This window comes from Phoxinus phoxinus (genome assembly GCF_949152265.1).
Source record: "Phoxinus phoxinus genome assembly, chromosome: 3".
Classification (NCBI taxonomy): domain Eukaryota; kingdom Metazoa; phylum Chordata; class Actinopteri; order Cypriniformes; family Leuciscidae; genus Phoxinus; species Phoxinus phoxinus.
In genome coordinates, this window is record NC_136878.1 from 37234766 (window position 1) to 37259558 (window position 24793).

Below are 24793 nucleotides of genomic sequence, written 5' to 3' on the forward strand. Positions count from 1 at the left end.
TTACAATATTCTTTTGAACTTTCTATTCACCAAAGAATTCAGGGGGGAGGTATAATATTTCTACAAATACATTAAGCAGTGCAACGGTTTTAGGAAATATTTCTTGAGCAGCAAATCAGCATTAGAATGATTTCGAAAGGAAATAAACAGGATTTCCTGAGCACTCCTCGCTACTCACCCCCTCTCTACACAACGTAAACAAAACAAGAAACACTACCAGGTAAGTACCCACCTATACCCATGTGACCAAACCACCTGGAAACGTACGCGCAAAATACAAAATAAAAGACAAACCTTTTCTACACTTACAATCCAGATGGTACAGTTACCAACAAAGATGAATGAGGCCATGCCAACTAGCCAAACCTTGAACCCTTGATTTACACAGCAACCATGAACTTGCCCTACTAAATCTCATTTGCAGTCCACATGTAAACAGACATGCATGGAAATGCCAATCAATAACAGTGAGAGGAAACCTTTCTAACACTTTAGCCTTGAAACCTTGGAGACCTTTGGCACAAAGCAAACGCTACAGTTTTTCCACAGTATTTCAGTCTGACAGTGTCTGAAACAACATCCTAATATTAAGGAGGCTGCCCACACAATTTCAAGCTATTAAGACACAGTGGGTTTAAACAATCCATCACAGTCTGCTGAAGAGTACATCAGTGGGGTTCATCAATCCCCTTATATCACAGTTCACTCAAGGTTAAAACTCATACCAAAGTTTTCTTTCCTACAGTAAATGGTCATTATGGACATTATTAAAAGGAATACTTTACCCTAAAAAAAAGAAGAAGATATTGTCATTGTTTATTGGCCTGCATATCATTCTAAATGTGCGATTTAATTTCTGGGTGAACTATCCCTTTTATTGGTTCACAGTAAGTTACCTTAGTAAATAAATGCACTAATTAAAAAAAAAACACATACAAGGATAGATACTTCAGAAATCCACCAGAAAAATTATCCAGGCATCTGCGGCTTACTATTTTCAGTGTATACTATGATTTGGGATGCACTAATCTTATCTTGCAAACTATTTTAAACAGGTAGGCTATACTCCCTATCTTAACTGCGAGCAAATAAGCATAGTGACAACTTGATCCTATTATATATCCCCATTATAACCGCAAAGCCGTCTACACTGCAAGTGTGATCTAGTTGCCACATTGTCTAACAGCTTTGTTGATTTAAAATGGGAATGATCCAGTTTTAACCTGCTGCCTGCTTTCTCTATATACAGTATGTGTCCCAATTCAAAAATCAGAGTTACATTAAAGAACTTACAATGAAAGTGAATGGGTTTTTAAAAGCAGAAATATGATGCCTGTAATTTTATAAAAGCATACATTAACTATTCTGTTAAAACGTGTATTATTTGAGCTGTAAAGTTGTTTAAACATTTTTTGTATCTTTTTTAGTTTAGTCAAAATGTTGAAATTGTAAATTTTGAAACACAGAAAAGGTTAGTTAAGTTTTTTTTCCTCCAACACTAAAACCATGTTAATATTGTTTTGTTTAAAGGCAGGGTATAAAAAAAAAATACCCTGTTATAAACTTTGTTATACAGGTTGAAACTTCGCATCCTGATAGCAATCAATAATAGTGGTATAAATATTTAAACATGTAGCCTAAAGTATATCTTCTGTGGAAGTGTCAGGAGCAAAAAAAAAAAAAAAAAAGTTCGTCCAGTCACTGCATTCGGTCCGAATGCAATGATACGATATCCTACGTGCCTGTCAACATATGTATTTTCGTACCAGCATCCTGCTTGCGCAGACATAAAACATCCTCAGCGAGCTCCATAAGGTTTAAAATTACATAATTGCCTATCCTAACTTTAAGTGTTGTGACTTTAAAATGGAAACTTGTTAAAAAAAATGTTAGCATTCATGGTTTGACCATATTCCCTTTTTAAGTTGTAACCATGGAGTCTGCATGGTGTGTGTTAGCAGCAGACACTGACATCTGGCATACTTCTCTGTCATTTTGTGAGTTCCTTCATGAATGAACATGTCCAAATAAAGACGAAGAGCAATTTCCTTTTCCTCCAAATACAAGAAATGTGCAAGAGTGTATACTCGATCATGCTTCTAAACCACACATCTGTTTATGTCCAGAGGGAGGTTGTGTCAACACAGGAAACATGACTTTGCTACTGAGATTTTGCAGGGCTATTGCCAACAGTAAAACCTTTAGGGATAATGAACAGTGTAGTGTGAGAGGGGACATGCATCTTTTAAGACAGTGGGAACTTCTGTGACACCGGGGTGTTCTGGTGAGGCTGACCTCAGCAGAACAGCTCAGTTCAGTAATGTGAGCTGTTTAACCTCCAGAGGAACATGATTTAGTTGGAAATGGAGCAGAGGAAATGTTAAGGTCAGGCAGATGTACAGTGATGACGTTAGCTTATGCACTAAAGAGCTGCAAGATTTTCATGATATTTTTTCTTTAGGGTAAAATATGCCATATTTCTTCATTTTCTTGTAGTTTTTTCTACTCAGTAAACTGGGATAATTGAAGATATTTGATTGAACTTAAATTTTGGACTGTCATTTTATTAAAGGAATGGAAATGCTCTTCCTAATTCTTTTTTTTTTATCAATATTTGTGTGATTTTAGTCATTTTAAACAGTTTTGTGATTAATTGATCTAATTTGTGTTTCTGGAAAATAGTGATCTATGACATTTATAAATATTGTTGAATTTCAAGTTTGTGCCTATTTCTTAGGTGAGGGATTTGTGGATTACAGTTTAGGGTTGAGGTAGCATACACTAAAAAACAAACACTGCTATGGAAATCGGGACAACATGTATAATTTTCTATTTGGTCCGGACCAAAAGAACTGAACAACCAGTGTGAAAATACCCTGAGAAGCATCATTCTGGGAATATCTGTTTTTGGCTTTTCACTTTATAAGATGATTTATTTATTTTTACTTCCAAAAACTATACATTTAACAGTATTTTACTAAAAATTCAATGTAAGGTTGGATATAGTTTTCCCCTGTATTAGTTAAACAATTACATTAACATGCAAACCATGTGACAAGGTAGAACACCATACAAATATACAAAACAAAATTAAGAATTTGATTCAATAATTCAGACTAATTATTAATTTAACAGGTCTTTGTGTAGTGCAAGGAGAATCATGCAGGTCTATAAAAGCTCACTCATCTCAATAGTCTATGATCAGCCAGCAAATGAATCCATTGAATGCGATTATTCGGTGTGTGTGTGTGTGTGTGTGTGTGTGTGTGTGTGTGTGTGTGTGCATGTTCACTACTCCTAATGCGTGTGCACTAACTTGGATGGGTTAAATGCAGAGGACACATTTTGAGTATGGGATACAATACTTGGCCTTCACATGTCACTTAAATTAATAATTATATTAAAATTGTAATAAACATTAAACAATCCAAAGCACAATGGACGTCAAATAGCACAAAGCAGTATAATGAGAGCAATTTAGTTTTTTATTTTAATTGCAGACAGTGCAGGAAAAAATTGTTGAGCAACCAGGACACAGTTCCCTAAAAAAACGGATGTTTACCAAGCCTTTCACTTTCCCTGGATCCACCGGCTTAGTGTTTTATAATCCAGTATTATTATCAGAATCAGTCTCAAACGGTTCCATATCTTCACAAGATTGAATACAGATACAGATTTATGAAGAACAGACACCATAATTTACATTAGATGCATTGCAAAATGGTTTGATGTTACCGCAGCCAAGTTTCCACACAGGTGTTAACAGGCTGGCAATTTATGAAGTGTATATATACACACTTCAGTTCAGTTCTCTTAAAGTTAATGTTTGAGGATTTCTTACCCTACACCCATCAGAAGATGTACACGCTGGTGACGTGAAATTCCTTCTCAATGCCATTATTGTTCCATTAAAAGGTACCCCCAAAAGTCAATGCTATCTCTCTCATTTCAACAGTCGACCAAGCGAAACCAATAAATCAACAGCATGCTGAGGATGACATCACCCGTAATGGACACAGGAGAAACCCTAAACAGATTAAGGGCAAAGCCTCTTAGCAAGTAAGCCATTCACCAACACTCTACATCCTCTTTACAGGTCCGAGAAACCCTGTTAAAATAAATGGATGGTTATTTATAACCCCGGAAATTGACTTTCACTTGTTGAATCCTATTGAGAGCTCCTTAACAGATCATTCAGACTGATTAAAAAAAACACACACAGACCAGCACTCATATTTCTGAGAACAATACCGTCATGAGGTCCCTGGTCAAAATATGACTAGAAAAGATTAAAAAGGTATGACATTTTGAAACAGATTCCGACAATAAATCAAGTAAAGATAAAAAATACTGTAATTATTTTAGGCTTGCAAATGTAATATAATTGAGGATTACATTAGTGCGGAACTGCAAGTGTTTCTGAGACTTTGTTCACACTGTAATACAACATTTTATATTTGATTCTGAACTTTATGACTATTTTGCAAGATATAAAATCAGATCTATTTATTGAGACATTAAATCAAAATATTGCTTAAGTAATATTGCTTAAGTAAAGCATAATGCTTTCTCATGCATAATTAAAACTGCTCATTCACACATTCACTAGTGAATGTTACATACAGTGGTTTGCCATTTCAAGAAAAAAATATAGAAAAAGTCTACTTCAGACACTGTATTGCATTGTGACAATTATCAGAACAATTAAGCAAATTGTACCCCAATAAACTGATTTTTTTGTAATGCAACATTTGCTTTACGTAATTGTTGCATTTCAAGTGACAAGGAAAAAAAAAAGTTCAGACATGTCTGAGAAAAAAAAGAAAGAGCTGAGGAGAATCAACATTCGAAAAACTCTGCACATTAAAAGGTGTGATTTCTGAGAAATGCTGTTGAGGGCTAGCCTGGGTTTCCCAATGCTGCCTTGCGCGATTTTATTCACACTGCTCTTGCAGCCAGATTTTCACCTCAGCGAGGGGACCAATCACAGAACGGGGAGGGAGCAGCAAGACGATGACGACGTCCATGCGACACACCGAAGCAGTTTGTTTATAGGCTATCTATGGATCCAACATGGCAGCAGACGCGAAGTTACCTTTTGATGCAGCCTTAGATAGGCTATGTTGCTGTCTGTGTTTTGGAACTCTTCTTCCCATTGCCTAAATGTATGCAAGTATCTTTCCAGCCTTCGTGAGGAGCAACGCTGGCAGGATCTTCTCTTAGTCTGTCACCCCTAATAACGCTAACCTTTCAGATAAACTGTTTTTTTTGCGATAAAAACATGTCTGTAGAGTGTCCATATATACTTTCTACCCTCATGTTTGTCTTGCACAAACGGCAATAGTCGCTGAACGCCATCGTGTACACAAATCTATGACTCATCGTCTTCTTCATCAAATTTCTGTCGCTCAACATACGTCATCTGGAATAATTGACTGGCTATGAGCTACGCACAGGCGCATTTGATAGACATTCGTAGCGCCCAGTAAACAGCTCTGGGCATTCGTAAACCACGCCTCAAATACGAGAAAATGAACATGTGGTTCCAAAACCACATCTCAATGAGACTAGGTCTGAAGTTAGCCAGGCTAGTTGAGGGCGCACCCCTGCGGCTTCCACCTCCGCTCCAGCACTGCCTCAGCAGGAGCCTTCACTATAGTGCCTTCCGGGTTGGGCCCCTGCACTCCATGGAAGTCTTCATGAAAGTCGCAGAGGCAGCCCTTGCCCCTCTGAGGGAGCACAGTGTTCGCATTCTCAGCTAACTCGATGACAAGCTCATCCAGGTCGCGAGAGCAGTTGTGCGAACATAGGGACTTGGAGCTCAGGTACCTCAGCCACCTGGGGATTGCAGAGGATCTCTTTTGCCAGTATAGAGTTAGATTCAGTAAACAAGACAGCACGCCTCATGGGCAAACACGCTCAGTTAGTGCTGAACTGCCTGAGCTCGTTCAAAGACAGGACAGTGGTTCCACTGAAACTGTTTCAGAGGCTACCGGGGCATATGGCATCCGCATCTGAAGTCACTGATTTCAAGATGATTCGGTGCCGCCCAGGCAGACCTGTTTGCCTCTCCGGACACATCCCACTGCCAGTTGTTCTTCTCCCTGACTGAGAGGACCCTCCACACAGATGCGCTGGCACACAGCTGGCCGCAGGGCCTAAGCAAGTATGAATTTCCCCCAGTGACCCTAATCGCACAGACACGGTGCAAGGTCAGGGAGGACGAGGAGCAGGTCTTGCTAGTTGCTCCTTACAGGCCAAACTGGACCTGGTTCCCAGAACTAATGCTTCTTGCGGCAGACCCTCCCTGGTGCATCGATCTGAGGAAGGAACTGCTTTTTCAGCGACGGAGCGCAGTATGGCACCCGTGGAAGACTTGTGTGATCTACCCACGGGAGTGGTAGACACTATCACTTCACTAACATGATCAATTAATCGTTCCTGGAATTTGGGCCAGCCAACTCTCAGGTGATCCTGAGACCATGGCCTGGATATGTGCCCTATCACCCTCTTCAGGGATCAGGTGGTGAACCTGCAAGCGCTGCCCCCGGAAGACAGACCCAGCCCTTGCTCTGCTCGTTCCCGCTTTTCTCTTATATGTGGACCGCACACAGAGCTTCAGGACCTCAGACTAGTTATTTGTCTTTTACAGACACATTGTTAAAAGCGCTAAATAAATGAAGATGACAGAGGCCAGCAGTAAAAGACTTATTTTTTTTTAGCTGAGGGCTGCGCAACACCAAACACATTTGCAAAGTTTTGTAGTCTCTGTGTAAATCATGTCTCTTCCCGTGTAATCGCTACAAGTAGCCAGTAATTAAAGCAAGTAGTATAGCTTACAGCACCACACCTCTCCTAGGTCAGGATACATGCGGTTAAATAGGATACATAGGTCTAGCACTCTTGTGTATGCCCAGTAGGTCAGCTCCTGTGCTAGACTAGGTGCCCATGTGTATTTTACAAACTATAAATGTATTGTTGTACAAGTACTTAAGTGTATTTAAATGTCTGAAACCTAAGATAAACATTATGTGGTTGAAAACACTGAATAGTTGTATCAACATGGTATCAACATGGCTTCTGCTGTAACAGCTCTTCCTGCTGAAATTTTATCAAACTTTTATAAAGCAGCAAATAAAGTGTCCGATAGAAGAAGGCAAAAGTGGCTGCAGTTTGCATCCGAAGGCTATATTCAAGACATACCGGTGAAACGCAAGCAACAACAAGGCATCCAAATAGAGGCAAAAGCATAATGGTATGCTTTACTGGGACTAACAATATCAGGAGAAACACTGTTCATGGAAAGCTGGGTAGGTCTCTATTCACTTCTATAATCGTTATTAATTACAAAACAAATGTACTACGCGAGTATAAAGTTGTATTTATTAGCAGCGTGTGCTAGCGTATCAACAATTAGGGCAGAGAACCGAAATCATAACCTAAACCAGCATAAAACTGTCTAATTATATAACTTCACAGTAAGGTTAAAAGCTAAATGTATCTTAGAGCAAAAGTGTGTTGTTGATCTTGAGGGGTTTCGCTGACTGAGGACGTCCACACAGTTTAATCCAAAGACGACACTTATCAGTATTTAACTTCGGTTTTGGGAAGGGGAAAAAACGGACACCCCCTCCAACCTCTCTGGGAAACGCGTATCTGTGTTACAAATGCCCCAGGCACAACGTTTAACCATATTTTTGATAAAACTACGACGTAATAGCCTACCGAGACCAAAAATATGAGCCGCCTGCGTTGAAGTCAATGGAGCGCTGTGAAAAAGTGTCGGACCCTCTGTGGGAGCTCGTTCTTGGCTGCGCTGTGATTGGTCAATCTACATTCTAGGGCGTGGCTTAGCCAAAGGCGAATTAACTTGTTCTGGTAAGCCAATCTTGAATATTGGTCATAGCAGAGCTCAAAGTAATCAAAGTTTTTCAAAATTCTTTGCATGGGTAAAAATTACTACATCATCTGCCCAATCTGAACATTTACATATTCCAAGTAGATCATTAATATAAAGTGAAAACAAAATTGGTCCCGAAATAGAGCCTTGTGAAAAATGATTTTGTACCATCAATACACACACATCGTTTCCTACTTGAAAGATATTATATGGTATTGCCTCCACTGAAAAAAATGAAAATGTGTTCAAGTTTAGATAAAAGCACCAGATGGTCAGTGTCAAATGCCTTCTTGAGATCTAATAAGGCAGCACCAACACGCACTCTATTCTAATAACCATTTGACTTTCTCAACAAAAAAACAATTTGCTGATTCTGTTGAATAATTGCTGTGAAACCAAATTGGATGTAAAGAAGTAAAACCATAATTTAGATGATTAGTCAAAAGCTTAGCTACGCATTTTTCTGCTACCAGATATAATTGGAAGGATGCTATTAGGACTATAATAGGACTTTTTTCAAATTTGATTTATCTCCAGATTTATAAAACTGGATAACTGTAGCCATCCTTCCACGCAGATGGAACAACTGATTGCCTAAAAGGACAAATTTACTGTGTGTGTTATTGGGCGTACTAAAGAATCTTTATATGATTTTTTAAAAATTGTATCAAGCCCATAGGCGTCCTTTATAGAGATGGGTTATTCATGAACGATCCGTTAATTGCACCTGTCACGTGACAAATGAACTAAAGTTATTATTCATGTCGAACGAGAGAGTCGGTAAAATGATCCAAACTTCCCATCGTCCTTTGCTTAAGAGCTTTTTAATGCATCAATAATATGATCTACTTCTAATTCAGTGATTTCATCTATTTGAAAAATAGGTTGATCTTAATGTAATGTATTTTATGGTAAAACTTTGGGTTAATTAACTGAATTTATAAAATGTGTATTAAAATTAGTAGCTGTAGTTAAAGAATAATTTACGAATATATTGTTAATTTTAAGTTCAAAACTTTTATCTATGTTATTATAATAGTTTGCCAGATTTTTCACCCTTACCTTTTTGACACCTCAATAATGTTCATAAAAAAAATGGCTTTGGCCTTTTGTAAAGTCTGTATTAATTTAATTCTCATAGAAGTACATTTATATCGATCAGTTTTCAACGATTCTGCAGAAGGCTGCTTTCAATTTCAAATACTCACGCGCACTTTATAAAGAGCACTCACTCATGAGTGAACACACGGCTGTGTGTGACCCCATAGTTAAATGTACTTTCATCTCAAAATGGTTTGATGAGGTGAAATTAATGTGTAAACAGTCAGTTATGTCTTTAGAGATTAAACAGACAGGACAAAACGTCTTATATTCAAAAGAGATCTGTGTATTAGTGTGAATGCAGCTCATTAGATATCCCGCAGTCTATGATGTTACCAGTAATAATCCAACAACTGTAAAGCTGAGAAAGAGAAAAATCCCTCACAGCTCTTGAATGGGATACGCTCAGATAGCCTACTCTTAAATACTGAAAGCACTTTGTTTATTGCTTGTAATATCTTATTTTTTTGTTCCTCTTTATCATTTACTAGATTTTATGTTTTGAAGCTATATTATTTTAAAAAGTACTTATTACATATTATGTAATTAAATAAAAACATTTTAAGTTTTATTAATCAAAAAATAAATTAATAAAAAAGAAAGATCAAGAATCGCTTTGGTATAGGATCATGAGGTGCCTAAAGATTACCACCCCTACAATGCAATGATTTATTGTTTGTTTTTGTTGAAGAATACAGAAGATAGAGCTTAAAAATAATTGAATATTAAATCACAATATTGTCCATTGGCTCGTTTTGTTACAATCAAAGGTTATTGGGCTCTCAGACGAGATCCCAATTCGTCAGTTCAGTTCTGACGTAACATCTCAGCACCCTCCTTCAGGGAATGGAGGTTACATAAGTAACCTAGACATTTCTGATCCATATGCGAGAAACATTGGTTTAGCGATTTTCACAGAACCATAGATATAATCTTGAACACAATGTTTATTTGTTTTTTTTCCTTGTTGTTCGTCATAATCTTATTTTTCATGAAGCATTATTTTGCTTCGCTTCAACTTTGATAGAGACATCCACTCTTGAATTGCATGCCATACAATTTGTGGGTGGAGCAATGAAGGGATGGGTATGTTTGTTTGGGTTTATTTCAAATATCAACAGCATTTCTCAGAAATCACTTACTGCACCTTTAAGACAGGAAAGTAGAAAGTTTTTAACATTCAGAACCACTTGCACTTTACATTTTATTATTATTTTTTTATTTTAGTAAACTTGATTTACTTAATTTCCAATGTATTTTTTTTTAAAAAGGTGCAGAGATGAATTAAAACTCTCTGAAAAAAAGAAACAAAAAGAATGTTTTATACAAAATATAATGAGTTGACTTTTTGTTTACAGTGTGGCTAAACAAATTATACCCTGGCCACTACACCACAACCACAGTCCCAGAAAGCTCTCTGCCACACCTTTAAGTATCAAAGAAATGTTCAGGACAGTGTTGCAGTGTTTCTGTCTTTGCATTCACAGCCTTTACTTTTCTGGGGCAGTATTCATGAGGGAAGGGTGAAAAGGGATAGAGGCTATTTAAAAGACCTGAAATGGGGTTGATGAGTGAAAGAGTTCAGGTTTGAGTCGAACTACTGTAAGTGCGCAAGACAGCTTTGCTATGCCAGTATGCCCACATGGCTGAGACAGACCACAACTATACAATATGGTTCAGGATAGTAAAAATTACAATGAACTGTCAAATTTGGGAAGTAGGTAATTTTGTGCAGTGAGTGATGTTCTTTGAAGAACAGTAAAGAAATTAATCATACTAAAAGTGGTGTTATCATTCAATATAAATTTATAAAATGCGTTTATTCTGTGAACCCAGATGCATACTGTCAAATCAGTAGGCCTAAAAATTTAAATTGAAGACCCAAACCTTTTTGGGGTGTTTTACATGAAATGAGATGCCTATTCAACCATACATTTGTTTTTTAGACATCTGCATGCATACAAAAACGGCTGATTGTGCATGAACATACTTTAAGGATGAAATTATTATTTTTATTTTTTTTACGAGAACCCCGAACATGTTGAAATTTAGCTAAATTCACCCTTTGGACATACTGTATGCAGCAAGACTGGTAAAACATGTGACTGGAGCATGCAACATTTTTTTTACCCTAACTGCACCCACACACCGGACGCGAATAGCGCGTCAGGCGCGAATGATTTCAATGTTAAGTCAATGCAAAGACGCGTTACACGCGTTTTACGCGCGTAACGCGTCTTTGCATTGACTTAACATTGAAATGACTCGCGCCTGACGCGCTATTCGCGTCCGGTGTGAACGCACCATTAAAGAGTAAAAAAATATTGTGATGGTATACACATAGTACCGAATGATTACTATATTAATGCATTTTAAAATGTTACTCTAAATTACTTCAAAGAAGACCATGATGTCCATGTCTACAGCACAAAGTAGGGGAGACCAGGGACAGTTGTAACGCTTTTAGCAATTTTTAGCAATACATCAAAAACCATTTATACTGGAATAACCAATTTATTATATTATAAACTTCAATCTGTCAACTGCTGAAACAATGTATTTAAGTGGTTTTATGAAATATGTACAGGTTGCAAAATTGATTTTAATACAGTCTCTCCACTGTTACAACTGTCCCAGTGTACAGGGACGGTTGTAACACATGTCAGGGACGGTTGTAACATGTCTAAAATATACATAATGAATCAATCATATACGCAAAATGGAAAATATTATTTATCAATCATGTTATTGTGACTATTAATTTCATGTTTTTAAGTAATGATTACCTTTTTTTCATGCTACATGACAAAAAAAGAGGTGCAACCGTGAAATTATAATGCAAGACAATGATTTAATGGGTAGAACACCTCAAAAAAGTTTACATTTAAACTTTTACATTTAATTTGCAATGCACAGTGCTCATTTTACTTTTAATTAGCAAATTAAAGGGAATTTTTTTTTCTTGATTAGTTTTTAAAATATAGGCCTAAATGACACTTGGTTGGTGATACTGGGACAGTTGTAACGGGGCGTTACAACCGTCCCAGTAACACCAACCATGTTTTCATCTCATGTGAGCTAGCTTGACTGCAAGTTTGACACTTGTTGGCTATTTTTATTTTTAGCTTACAAAACAGTGATTCTAAATAATACTTGTTTGAATTCATAGACATTTGATCTTATAACAGTATCCAAAAAAGTACATCAGAAAAAAAGTATTTTTTTTACTCAAAAACAACCTTTTGTAGATAACTCTGTCAGGAAGTTTCAAATGTGGCTCCCTTTTTGGCAAAAATGGAGGGAAACGAACTAAGCATGAGCACAGTGAGTGTCATCACTCTAGGTTGTTTCTGATGGGAGGAATTCAAGGTGTTACAACCGTCCCCCGTTACAACTGTCCCTGGTCTCCCCTACGTAATTGATAGTATCAGATGATAATGACAGTTCATTTTTTAATGAAAATATTAGTTTTTTCCTCCTTTACAACAACAATATATGGTCAATAATCCAGATACAAACCCTTTAATAATTGTTCATATGAAGGGTCTATAAATATGCAGTAGTTGGAATTCCTTTATGTAAACAAATGAGGAGCGGGGGAATGTAAGTCACACTGTTTCTCAGAATTCTGTCTTCTGCACGGCATAGCACATTTATGTCACTTAATCGCGCATTCGCGCTCAGTGTAAAAGGCCCTTAACACTGTGGAAAAAAGGGTAGATCTTTCTCTCCCAACCACTCGTTCCCACTCTTGACCTGGCTGCAAGCAAACATTAGATGACATAGCTCTGAGAGTGATAAGAATCTCTGGTATCTGATTGGTGTAAAAAAAAGCCATATAATCCTCAGGCAAGGCAAGAAGACGTCACTTGTAGTGAAAAGGGTCTGACATAATGCTGGATAAACCAGTCAGAAAAAGTTTGACAATGATGACTAACCTACTTTTCAAGTTATCCTATCCCTCTTTGATTGTAAAAACCTCTTGTATGAAACAAGCAAAAGGACCTTCTGTTTTTATGAATCAAACACAACATATACAGCTGAATGAAACTGAAACAAGATAAAACTGCATGTGAGAAAGTTTGCGTAAACAAGCACCTACAAATTACAGCTGAATGATTGAAACTCTTTCAAAGAGTCTGCAAACATTGAGACTACAATATAGTATGTTAATATAGTAATATGCTTCAAGACATATAACTTAATGAAATTCAGTTAAATTCACTTAAAGAAAGAAAGAAAGAAAGAAAGAAAGAAAGAAAGAAAGAAAGAAAGAAAGAAAGAAAGAAAGAAAGAAAGAAAGAAAGAAAGAAAGAAAGAAAGAAAGAATTTATTCAACACTCTTCTATGTTTTATATATTCATTGCATTGATTTGGCTCTTTCAAAATTAATTTGTCTTTTTGCATTGTAACATGTCAATTTGCATAATGTTATTAAATAGTTTGATAAAACAAACAAGTAGGCTAAATATTCATATTTGTAAATTGTTTTTTGGATTAAATAAACAATTCTTTTGGACCTATTAAATGAACAAACTCTGAATTGTTGATCACAAAAATAAAAAAGTTCTAACATTGTTGTGGGGTCTGTATTTTATCGTAGCCTAATGCAACTTTGCAAATGCATGCATAATACAAATTTTGTCAGCCATGCATGAATAAAGCAACTTTATCTTTGTAAATGGTTAAACGTGTAGAAGCCAAACATAGCCTATATGGCAATGTAAGTTAGCTATGCAAATAATACGAGACCAATCTCAGTGGGCAATGACTTAACAGTCTATCAAGCGCAATTCAGTACGTTCTCACGAAAGAGAAATCTATACCTGTAGTATATCCCAAACAGACTCCAAAACTAACTTAAACCCAGTAGACTACAGTAAAAATACGGGAAATATTTGTCACCGTGTCAACAGCAGCACTGCGGAGCGTTTTCACTCAAACAAACTAACACACCTACAGTCGCGCGCTTACATCGGTGATCAAACATACACAAACTGAATGTCTCATGCGTGTTTCGTAGTGCTATTATAATCAATGTAGCTACTTACCATTTCGTCCTCGTCGCTGTCCCCTTCATTTTCTTCTTCATCTTTGTCACCCCCATTTCTGGCTTTTATCTCGTCGCAGCATTCAGCGAAATCATTTCCCTTCACTTTTTCGTCAAGACCTACAAAATCTGAGGAGTGACATTGAAATTCCTCAAATTGTAATTCGGGTTCATACGTCTCGCCTCGCGCCTCGCCTTCTGACAGCGTGTCGGAGCCTGATGAATTGTCTCCACCGTCGCCTCCAAATGTTTCTGACTGCTCACTCTCCATTGCCCTAAAACATCTCGGTGATTGTCTTAAACTAATGACATGCTGAAGGACAACTTATCTGAACTCCAGCTAAGCGCCCGAGAGAACTTCCCTCACTGTGCTGCTGTAATTTGAACGAACATTAGTGTTAATCAACCATTGAAAGTGAAGTTTGTAGTGCAGCACTGAAGCGCGTCCTGCTCAACTCATCGCTGCAGTGTCTTTAACTGGAGTCTGCGCTCATTGGCTGAGCAAACCCCGCCCATCAGCCAATGAGAAAAGAGCGCGCTGGTCAAGTCCTTTTAAATCAATGGTAGTAGGCTATGTCCGAAGGACACGGACAGGTGTAGGGTTGTCAATTACAGCAGGAATATAAACGGGACAGTATTGTTTTATTAAAATAAGGGACACTGACCATTTTTTATACCACACATAGGCTACCATGTTTAAGTTAGAGTTCCGAGCATATGAATGACCATGCAAAGTCGTATTTACAAGTAGTAGGCTAGGCTAAATAAGTAAATAAATACAATAAAATGATAATAGCCTATACGATAGTTGCCGAGTAATCACATTGGAAGAGGAATGTTGACTTGAAACATTGCGGAAATCTGAGAACTGTAAAAGATTATATTAAGTTTTTTTGTTGTATTTGTCATGTCAAAAGTGTGATGTAGTAGCATAGCCTACATAGGAACAGCTTGGGTTTGCTTACAGGTAGCTTGGGTTTCACCTTTCACGGTTTGCTAAAAACAAAAATATAGTTTTGATGCCATCTATTAATAACTATAGAAGCGCGTTATTTACATGATTTTAAAGATGTGATTTGGCTTATGTGCACCATATGCTTAACATAATATTAAATATAATTTCTTTCTAAATGTCATAATAATTTGTTAACAAACAAGTGTTCATTACTTCAATGAGCTCATTGTTTGCATTCAATTATTACATTGTTTAAATTAATAAAAAAAATTGCTAACTGAGATTTTATAAATTTCTGAAATAGCCTATACTTAGACGGCTACCCTCTGATAACAGATCACTCTGAATTGTAATGTGGACTAATTTACTACAGGTATGTGTATTCTGAAAAGCGCTATACAAATAAATCTGAATTGAATTGAATTATCAAACAAAGTAGCATTTATTTTAAAGAAAGATCTCAGTCACTCTTGTCAAGAAAAACATTTCTATGGAAGTTTTTTTAGGTTTCAAATAGCCTATACTTTGTTTACAATTATGACAAAAGTGGTTTCTCCAGAGCCGGACAGTAACGGAGTACATTTACTTGAGTACAGTACTTAAGTACAATTTTAAGGGATCTGTACTTTACTCGAGTATCATTTTTGGGGAGTACTCATGACTTTACTCAAGTACATTTGAGAGGCAAATATTGTACTCTTTACTCCACTACATTTCTATCCATAACCGTGAGTACTGAGTACCCGTTACATCTTCTAAAAAGGAAAAAAGAAAAATCTTGGAAACCCTCAATTTGTTGTTTCCCTCTCAAACGTGACTGGATTGTGCAGGGGTCACTGATTGTGACAGCCTATCATTAATCAGCTTTAAGAGGTGTGGTTCAGAGGTGTGTCAGAACATTGCTATATTGCCTTCTTTGCTGGTTTAGGTTTATTGATTTGATTGATGAAAAAACAGAGAAACTCACACACAATTGTTAGCTGAATTTTCTTTTCTGATATTACGCATTAATGTAAGCTGAGCAATTGCTTTGATGTTCTTGAGTAGGTTATGCGATGTGTTTAACAGTCAGGTTCAAATGTGGGTGCAGAAAAAATCCATTAAAACTCTAGCAGAGGTTTGTCAGAGCGTTGCCATTGTGCTATTGCCTTGTATTGCCTTTATTTAATGTTAAAGGGATAGTTCACCCAAAAATGAAAATTCTGTCATCATTTACTCACCCTCAAGTTGTTTCAAACCTGTATGAGTTTCTTTCTTCTGTTGAACATAAAATAAGATATTTTGAAGAATGTTTGTGACCAGACGGTTGATGGACCCTATTGACTTCCATAGGAAAAAAATATACTATGGAAGTCAATGGGGTCCATCAACTGTCTGGTCACAAACATTCTTCAAAATATCTTCTTTTGTGTTCAACAGAAGAAAGAAACTCATACAGGTTTGAAACAACTTGAGGGTGAGTAAATGATGACAGAATTTTCATTTTTGGGTGAACTATCCCATTAAATAAAGCAACATGGTAAAAAGATGAAAATGACTTGATTTTACTTTCAATTCCTTTTACATTCTCCAAGTATTAACATTTTTCATAACTCCATGTAGGACGTTTCTGTACATATGTAAGCACTGTGGCAGTAGTAATGCAATATTTAGAAAATGTACTCTTGATACTCAAGTACTTTTAAAAACAAGTACTTCAGTACTTTTACTTAAGTAGACATCTGACTGTAGTACTTTTACTTGTACATGAGTAAAATTTAGCAAGAGGTATCCGTACTTTTACTCAAGTAATGAAGCTGTGTACTCTGTCCGCCTCTGGGTTTCTCGTTCACAAACTAATGTAGGCATGTTTATAGTTTATATGAACTACAACCTGTGGTTATCTGATATGACACCAGTATGAAATTGGATGTGGTGGGGAGGGGCTGACATCCTATGTCATTTTTATTTCTTGGTCAACCTGTTTGTTTTAATTTATAAATATTTGTTTTCCCTTTTTAACACTGAGCATTTACTATAATATAAAATAATGTCCTGCATAACTGAATGCTACTGTTATGACATTGAGCTTTTTAGATGTCGATTTCAATAGGTAAAACTTTCCTGGGAGAAGTCAATACAGTAGTAGCCTACAAAAAGAATGTTCCGTTTTGTGTGTTTTTTTAGCAAGTCATGTGCATTCAGTTATTGTGCAAATTGTAGACAATTGTAGGCTACTAACTCTCTTGCACATGTGCCAACACATCCAGTTTACTTTAATTCAAATCTGATTTGAAAAAGAAACTTGTTCAGTGATCTGAACTTATTGTTTTGAGAAAACTGTTTGAGAAAACTAAATATATCAATCCTCCATCCCACAGTGCTACAAGTATAAATAAGTTTGGTGACAAACTTTGATGTTGGCTTGACAAAGCCTTTTTGTCTGAAAGTTTGAAATAACTTTGAGATGTACTTTGAAGATTTTATTCAAAAAGTCAATGAACACGTTCTAGCACATTGCAAACATGTTTTAGCAAGTTGATAGCATGTTTCTGGCATGATTAGCACATTTCTAGCATGATTTAACACATCAAGCAAACATAATTAAACAAGAGGGCATAGATAATCGGATGAGGTTTATATTCTGTCCTGGTGTTACCCAGATAACAGAGGAACTTTTTGTGTTTTACAAACAAATCCTGACTTTTCTTCAACCGATATGTAATTTTTATGATATGATAAGATGATACTTCCTTAGTCCATATAGAGGTGGAATGAGGCTTAGAATCCTCCTACCTCAATGCACATTGTATGGCTGCTAGAAGAGCTAATCTTACAAACCACAGATAAACCTTTGGCTTGCTTATCAAGTAATGAAATGTCCCCCCAACAGGATAAAGCATGGGTTCCATGGGCATATTAGTAGCCTACCTGTTTATCTTCAGTACATGCTCAGATCATACACAATATTGTGGTCACTGTGCTTTATAAATGGAGTCTTGTGCTCTCCGATTATCATTTGTGTGATAACTCAGGGGATTATAACTCAGACCACAAGGTAAAATGTAGGCAAACCTCTTTGTTTTCTTAAAATCTTCTGTGATTTAAGACCAGTATTAAGAGAACCAAATCTTTTTATAAGTTTTAAAAAGCAATGAGAGGTGCTCTGTGATCTCTTAACCATTTACATTTATTCATTTAGCAGATGCTTTTATCCAAAGCGACTTACAAATGAGAACAATGGAAGTATTTAAACTAACAGTATGGACAACAAAGTGCAAGTGCTATGACCCTTCTCAGTTTAATCTATAATATTATTATAAATAGAATAGAAGAGAAAGTGTTAGTATTACTGGATCAAGTGCTGCCGAAAAAGATGCATCTTCAGCCATTTCTTGAAGTTTCTTGAAGAAGAAAAAGAAGATATATGCACATTACATTTAAAAGGTACACAGCACATTTTTTGACAAAAGTACAATAGCTAGTTACAGTTTTTCTCGATTGCTTAAACACTATAACCAGGCTTTTGAACTAAAATTTCAAAACCATAATGTCATTTATCAAAAGGCACACCCATTTCACTAAACACTATTCCCTGGTTTTGACACATGAGTCAGATTTGTGGAACTGTCACTGCAAATCTTAGGGGGGGAGGAAGAGGAAGAGGAGGGGGGGGGAGGAGGAGGGGGGGGGGGAAGAGGAGGAGGAGGAAAATGAGGAAGAGGAGGTGGAAGAGGAGGAGTAGGAGGAGGAAGAGGAGGAAGAGGAAGATGAGGAGGATGAGGAAGGGCAAGGGGACAAGCAGTCTCGGATGAAATTCAAGCCACTTTAGTTGACCATGTCCTTGTCCATGTGACTATGAGGGAGGCTGGGCAACGAGTACAGCAAGTTTGAGTCGTTTCACATCGCCTCCATCATCAGAACCTTCAGGGAGGTGTGGTGGCAAACACATTTCTATCACTGAATACAGTAAGAGACAAACATTTCCAATTGTCTTTGATGAGGTTTATTTTCTTGCAAGAAAAGGCCAGCAGTCGTACAGTCACACAGAGTGGCTGCAAACTAGTGAAGGGAGAGCATCCTTTCTCCTTTATAGACTTGACTCTCGGAATGTTATCTTTCTAGGCCAATGATGGTATTTCAACCATACGTGGAACATTCATCATATTGTATCCTTGAGTGGAGGCCCTCCTGTCACGTACCAGCACTCTTTACCATTCCAATACAATTCCATATTACTGTAGAATAAGGTTTGTGTGTGCTCTTTTACTGTCATGTGATGGTCACACACAAAATTTAGAGGAGAGAGTACAAGTGTACATGAATAAATAGAAATATGTGTCTTTTGTGTTCATCATGTAAAAAGGTATGTTCGGGGAATTGGGTGAAACGTTATGGATTTATGTTTACTGTTGAGAATATTAGGCATAGTTTAAAGAAATGTGTTTACAGTAAGCAATCGAGGAAAAACTGTAATACACTTACTTCACAACAGATGGCGCTCATCTACAATAGTTTGATTGTTTGACTGGAATGGCTTGTGCTATCTAAAGTCCAATTTTTTGATAAAGATATTAAAAAAATTATTGGGGAAACCATTGCATTAAAACAGTGCAATTAAAACGGTTTTTTTTTATTTTATTTTTTTTATTGGGGTTAGAGTTGGTGGCTTAGCGGGGTTATTAAATAATAATTTGTTTAATTTATGAGACAGATTTATCTGAAGCAGTCTTGATTCTTGACGCATTCAAACCCTTTCATTTTCACATTTTGTTGTTGCAGCCTTATGCTAAAATGCTTTTAAAAATTACATCAGTCTACACTTCATACCCCATAATGACAAAGTAAAAACAAATTTGTGATACTGTAACTGCAAATTTACTTAAAAGAAAAACTGAAATAATCACATTGGCATAAGTATTGCTATTAGCTCATACACACTCCAATAGCCTAATCTTAATGGGTTGCAATATAAGGAGGGGGGGGGGGGGGGATAAATTAATGCATTTCAATTATGCATTAAATAATTGCATAATTTAAATTCATTAAAATATTATTTAATTACATATTAATTACCCCCCCCCCCCCCCCAAAAAAAAAAAAGGGTCTGCAAACTTTCTAAATTTGTCTAACTTTCATAATCATTTCATTGTACCATTCTTAAAAGATGTTGATTCAGCCTCAACCTTTACCAAAAAAAAAAAAAAAAAAGATATTAAGAAATCAGCCAAACACACATCACATAGAGAACAACAACCCACACACTCTTATCTAAGACAGGGATCAAGACCATCGTCTTCCATCCGTCAGGTGATCAAAGCGATGAGTAGTAAAACTATAGATAAACATACAGGTGGGGGATTTTAAAACTGTGCTGTACACCACTCTCAATATATGACCAATTTCCTGTAAATGTCCCTTTGACTGCACTATATGTTTTTGTCAAGCAGACTAACACAAATGGCTGACTCAAATTTTGATGTTGTAAAGTTCTAAGATGTAGGAACAAATTTGGAATATGCAAAGGACATTTTATATTTCAGTCTTGCTCATCTATTTCTCAGAATGAGGTGTGCTATAAGTAAACAAAATGAGAGGATGTTCTTGGTGTCTACAAATTTTATCATACTCCTTGATCATCGTGTGGTTGGCGTTGTTCGCGCTGTCACATGTTCCATGTGCTGTTAGCAACAAGCTGGGTAAAAACTCTCTTGAAAGCTGTGAGACTTCTACATAAACAACATTTCAGGTTGTTCGATGACTCCAACTACACAGTGAATCTTACATAAAATTGTGAAACTGTGTAGGCTACATGTCACAGACTTGGTTTTGCCTGGCTGGATGTCTTTTCTGTGTTGATAACTGAAATGTGTCGATGCTGTTAAGGAGTCGCAAGCTTTAAGTGTTACACTGCAGTGTGTTTCCTACATTGGGCCTCCCAACGTTGAAGTATCTCTCTTCCTGTGTGTGTGTGTGTGTGTGTGTGTGTGTGTGTGTGTGTGTGTGTGTGTGTGTGTGTGTGTGTGTGTGTGTGTGTGTGTGTGTGTGTGTGTGTGTGTGTGTGTGTGTGTGTGTGTGTGTGTGTGTGTGTGTGTGTGATATTTAACATCTCACAGCTCCCATACCACATGTTCTCTAGTACAGTTTCTAGTAACTGTGTAACTGCCAAATACATTATTTAGATAGCACTATTTGTTCATCTTGATCTTGTGTTGTTTTATGGACTGGACTTGTTTGTGTAAAATAAAATAAAATGGTCTTCTGATATTTATGAGCTTGAATTAGATTAACTTCCCTTATGCAGTTTATTAGTAACATAGACTCCCTTTCAGATATAGAAAAGTAACAACTGGCATATCATTTAGTCAACATTCGGATCTGTTTAGTACATGCACATCAAACTGCAAATAGCCTATGTTTCCTTGAAAGCTCTACAGAAGCAAAGAAGTGAACTTGCAGTTCGTCTTTGGTTTTCTGAGATCTGTCATGTGAAACCGTTCACTCATTTCTCAAAAGTTTCAAGGGACTTCGAGTAATATAAGAAAAGTGCTTGTTCCCTTAAAAAAGCGAATTCCCACCAGACATTTGAACTTGTTATGCTGCATGTTCACAACTGTGAACATTAAACAACAACTGAATTTTTCTATGAGATAAAAAATATCATATTTCAAAGTCATAAAGATGGTTTAATGATATAGGCTTAATATCTCAAATAATAATTATATTATATATATATATAAAATTTCCAGATTAACTGTTCCATAAGAGTTGCTACTTATTGGTTATTTAATGGTGGGAACTATAAACTACTTAGGAACTATAAAAGATTTACATGGGGGAGGGGGGGGGGTAATCATGGATCATCTGAATCTCTTTTTTCACTACATATCAAGCATGTTGGGTTTTCATGTTATGGACATTCATATAATGATTTTTATACTGAACAAACTGAATATGAGATCAGCTAACCCTAAACATAACAGAAAACCTTCTGTAGTTCTAGATTTTTTTTAAACGTATGTTTTTATTAGCAGTTTAGTATGATTTATTAGCTGTTTGGGGGGGCCAACAAATGTCCCCACAAGGATGAGGATTTCTTTGGTTACCAGGTCTTCCCATACTGAAAAACTAAAGAGTAGTCTGTACAATTTATAAGTTATACCAGGCAATATTTTTATCATAAAAATGCTGTAAAACATATTTTAGGGTTGACAAACCCACAGTTTTGTGAGAAACTTTTTTCTCAAGCCATAGGCTAAGTTATTTAGTGTCAAGAGCCTCTGCAAAGTTCAACCATAGCCTGTGTGAGTTCTATTCATAGTTTGCAGAAGTGAAACTTCTTTTCTGCACAAGCTGTATATAAGTCAGTTTTATTGCAATTTGATAATGAAGATGATAAATTAATATTTCTTCTGTGGAACTGGCCTATGTAAACATACATTGTTCCAAATATTTTATTTTGTGTTCTGACATGATGGTGTGTCGTGTTAATCTCTTAAACGTGACAAAGTGTGATGGAAATGATTCTGGTTATGAGATGTAAATTAAAGAACACTTTTCCACGAGCACATAAGCGGCTTAATCCAACACGATCTCGTAAAAGTTTGTATCTATAGCACGACTTTTATTTCTCGTGCCATTTACGCCAAAAATTGTTTTTGCGTGCATAATATGCACTTCTGGTGAATCAGCTGAGTTCCTGCTATATGTGCCAGCATTGTTTGGCGCCCATATAGGCTCATGGCCAAAATGCTGCACGCGTCTAACCGTTGCCCAGATATGCTGTAGGTAGGCAGTTCACTTTGTTCTTACTTCAGAGACAGCCTATGAGATTTCAAGAGGACCTGTCAAGAGGCGCTGTAGTTTCATGAGTGATGGGAATACCCCTCACTCTTCCATTAGCTGGTAAGCTGCGTGTGTGTAGGCTACGATGAGCAGACTGTCAAGAGGATCCGACAATGCGCAAGTGCTCGGCTGCATTTTACTTCACTCTAGGTATGTGCTTTAGCTGTGTTTTCAAGCAAGTATTTACACGGATATATGTCACATTATAGCATTTCATTGATGTCATCGCTGAAGTGATGTTATTTCAGTAGGTTTATTAATATTTTCAGGTATCGTATCTCTCTGTACAACCGACGTGTCAACAGGTCAGTAGCCTACGTTGGACATTAGTGATGTGTGTGTATTGGGTCTGAGACCACATTGAACCCTGTAAAAAATATCTATATATATTTTTGTCTTTTTTTAAAATAGAACAGAGAAACTTTTTGACGTTGGGACTATATATATTATGCCGTGTTAAAAGGCCAGTAATCAACAATAGGCTATTTGAACTTTATACATTAGATCTTTGTACAGATTTTGTGTTTCCACTTAAGCACAATATGCTCTTTGAAACATTCTCAAATCATGTTGTAAACATTGTTCAGAGTATAAATGGCAATCACTTAACACAGCTTTTCATTTAAACTTTAAAGGTCCCTGTAAGTGCAGCAACTTGAACTTATTCAAAGATAAATGTAACAACACAGAAGGTAAGAAATGACCAACACAAATGATGTAAGCTATGTATTTTTACTTATTAGATTGGAGTTAACTAGAACACTTGTTCTAGTGTAGCATCCATATTACTTTATTTGCATTAGGCATAAGTGTAGCCTACAATGACACTTCTTTTGGTTTAATATCCCCACTAAATTGTTGGAGACAAGGCAAGGCAAACATCTTTATGCTTCAATAAAACATATTCAGCTATTCTTTGGATGAAGCGTAGTTTAATAATTTCCCCTATACCATTTAAGGATTACTGTTTTCTTCTTTAGAGTGTCTATTTACACTAAGGGAAAATTGTCTGTCTTGCTATTTACGCTAACTCCACACACCATTGTCTGATTGAGCCAGACGAAATTACAAAAGAACCCCATCTGACAAATTGGACAGTTGTGTGGAAAGTGTAAGGACAGTGGATGTAGTTTTTGATGTGACAGACCAAGTTCGAGTTTACATTTTTCCAATTCCCATTTTTCTTTCCCTTTCCATTGCATATCAGCTTGGAGAGGTGTTTATTTTAAATAAAATAATGAAGAAAATATTCCAAAAGTTTAAATAAAGTGCCTAACGTGTATTCAATAAAGGGAATAAAGTATCTAACGACATTTGATAGACTTAAGTATACAACAACAACAACAACAACAACAAACAATTCAAATGATGTCATAATTTTGACATTATTTCTAAATTTACACAAACTATCTTCACTCGCTTAACATTTAGCTCAACATTCAGCTCTGTTCCCAAAGGCATTAGAAAAGTTTAAACAAATATTTTCCTTTACAGTTTTTTTCCAATTGCTAACACACAATTTTGCAAACTAGGCTGGTTTTATCTAAATACTTAACACAATTCACAAAACCACATACCCAAACTGCAAAATACCTCATATATCCTGCAAAAGGAAGCAATGCTATACCAAAACACATAGCATTATCAAAATCAAACTTTTGCACGAAATGCCACACAGATTTTTGTCTAACCAACACATTGTTGTACACACTGTTGGGCATAATGAAAAGCACTCTCATCTTTAGTTTGCTTTGCCATAATACTCAAATAGTTCAAATTGTAGAAAATTCTTCAGAAATAATTGCAGATACACACACATGCTGTTGAAACTTTTTTTTTTTTTTTCAACAAACATGTCAGCAACAAAAATATGCTCACATATCTGCTGTGCAGATATATTTACATTGGACTGAACAAAAATATGCTCACAAAAAAACAGTAAACTGAAAAAAAAGAGGCAAGA

General features: G+C 36.5%; 2 protein-coding genes across 6 annotated transcripts in view; one reads left to right on the top strand and one right to left on the bottom strand.

The window, feature by feature from the left end:
• Nucleotides 1-14530, bottom strand: part of mast4 (microtubule associated serine/threonine kinase family member 4) — a 138911-nt gene extending 124381 nt beyond the window's left edge. For all 5 annotated transcript variants that reach the window (XM_079608349.1, XM_079608348.1, XM_079608347.1 and 2 more), the window contains exon 1: nucleotides 14053-14530. In XM_079608349.1, the coding sequence (XP_079464475.1) occupies nucleotides 14053-14322 (270 nt within the window). In that variant the 5' untranslated portion in view covers nucleotides 14323-14530. The remainder of the gene's footprint in view (nucleotides 1-14052) is intronic.
• Nucleotides 14531-22815: 8285 nt separating this feature from the next.
• LOC306995550 (interleukin-31 receptor subunit alpha) overlaps nucleotides 22816-24793 on the top strand; it is a 36416-nt gene continuing 34438 nt past the window's right edge. The window contains exons 1-3 of the mRNA XM_079607251.1: nucleotides 22816-22980; nucleotides 23100-23135; nucleotides 23466-23522. Of these exons, the coding sequence (XP_079463377.1) occupies nucleotides 22944-22980; nucleotides 23100-23135; nucleotides 23466-23522 (130 nt within the window). The 5' untranslated portion in view covers nucleotides 22816-22943. The remainder of the gene's footprint in view (nucleotides 22981-23099; nucleotides 23136-23465; nucleotides 23523-24793) is intronic.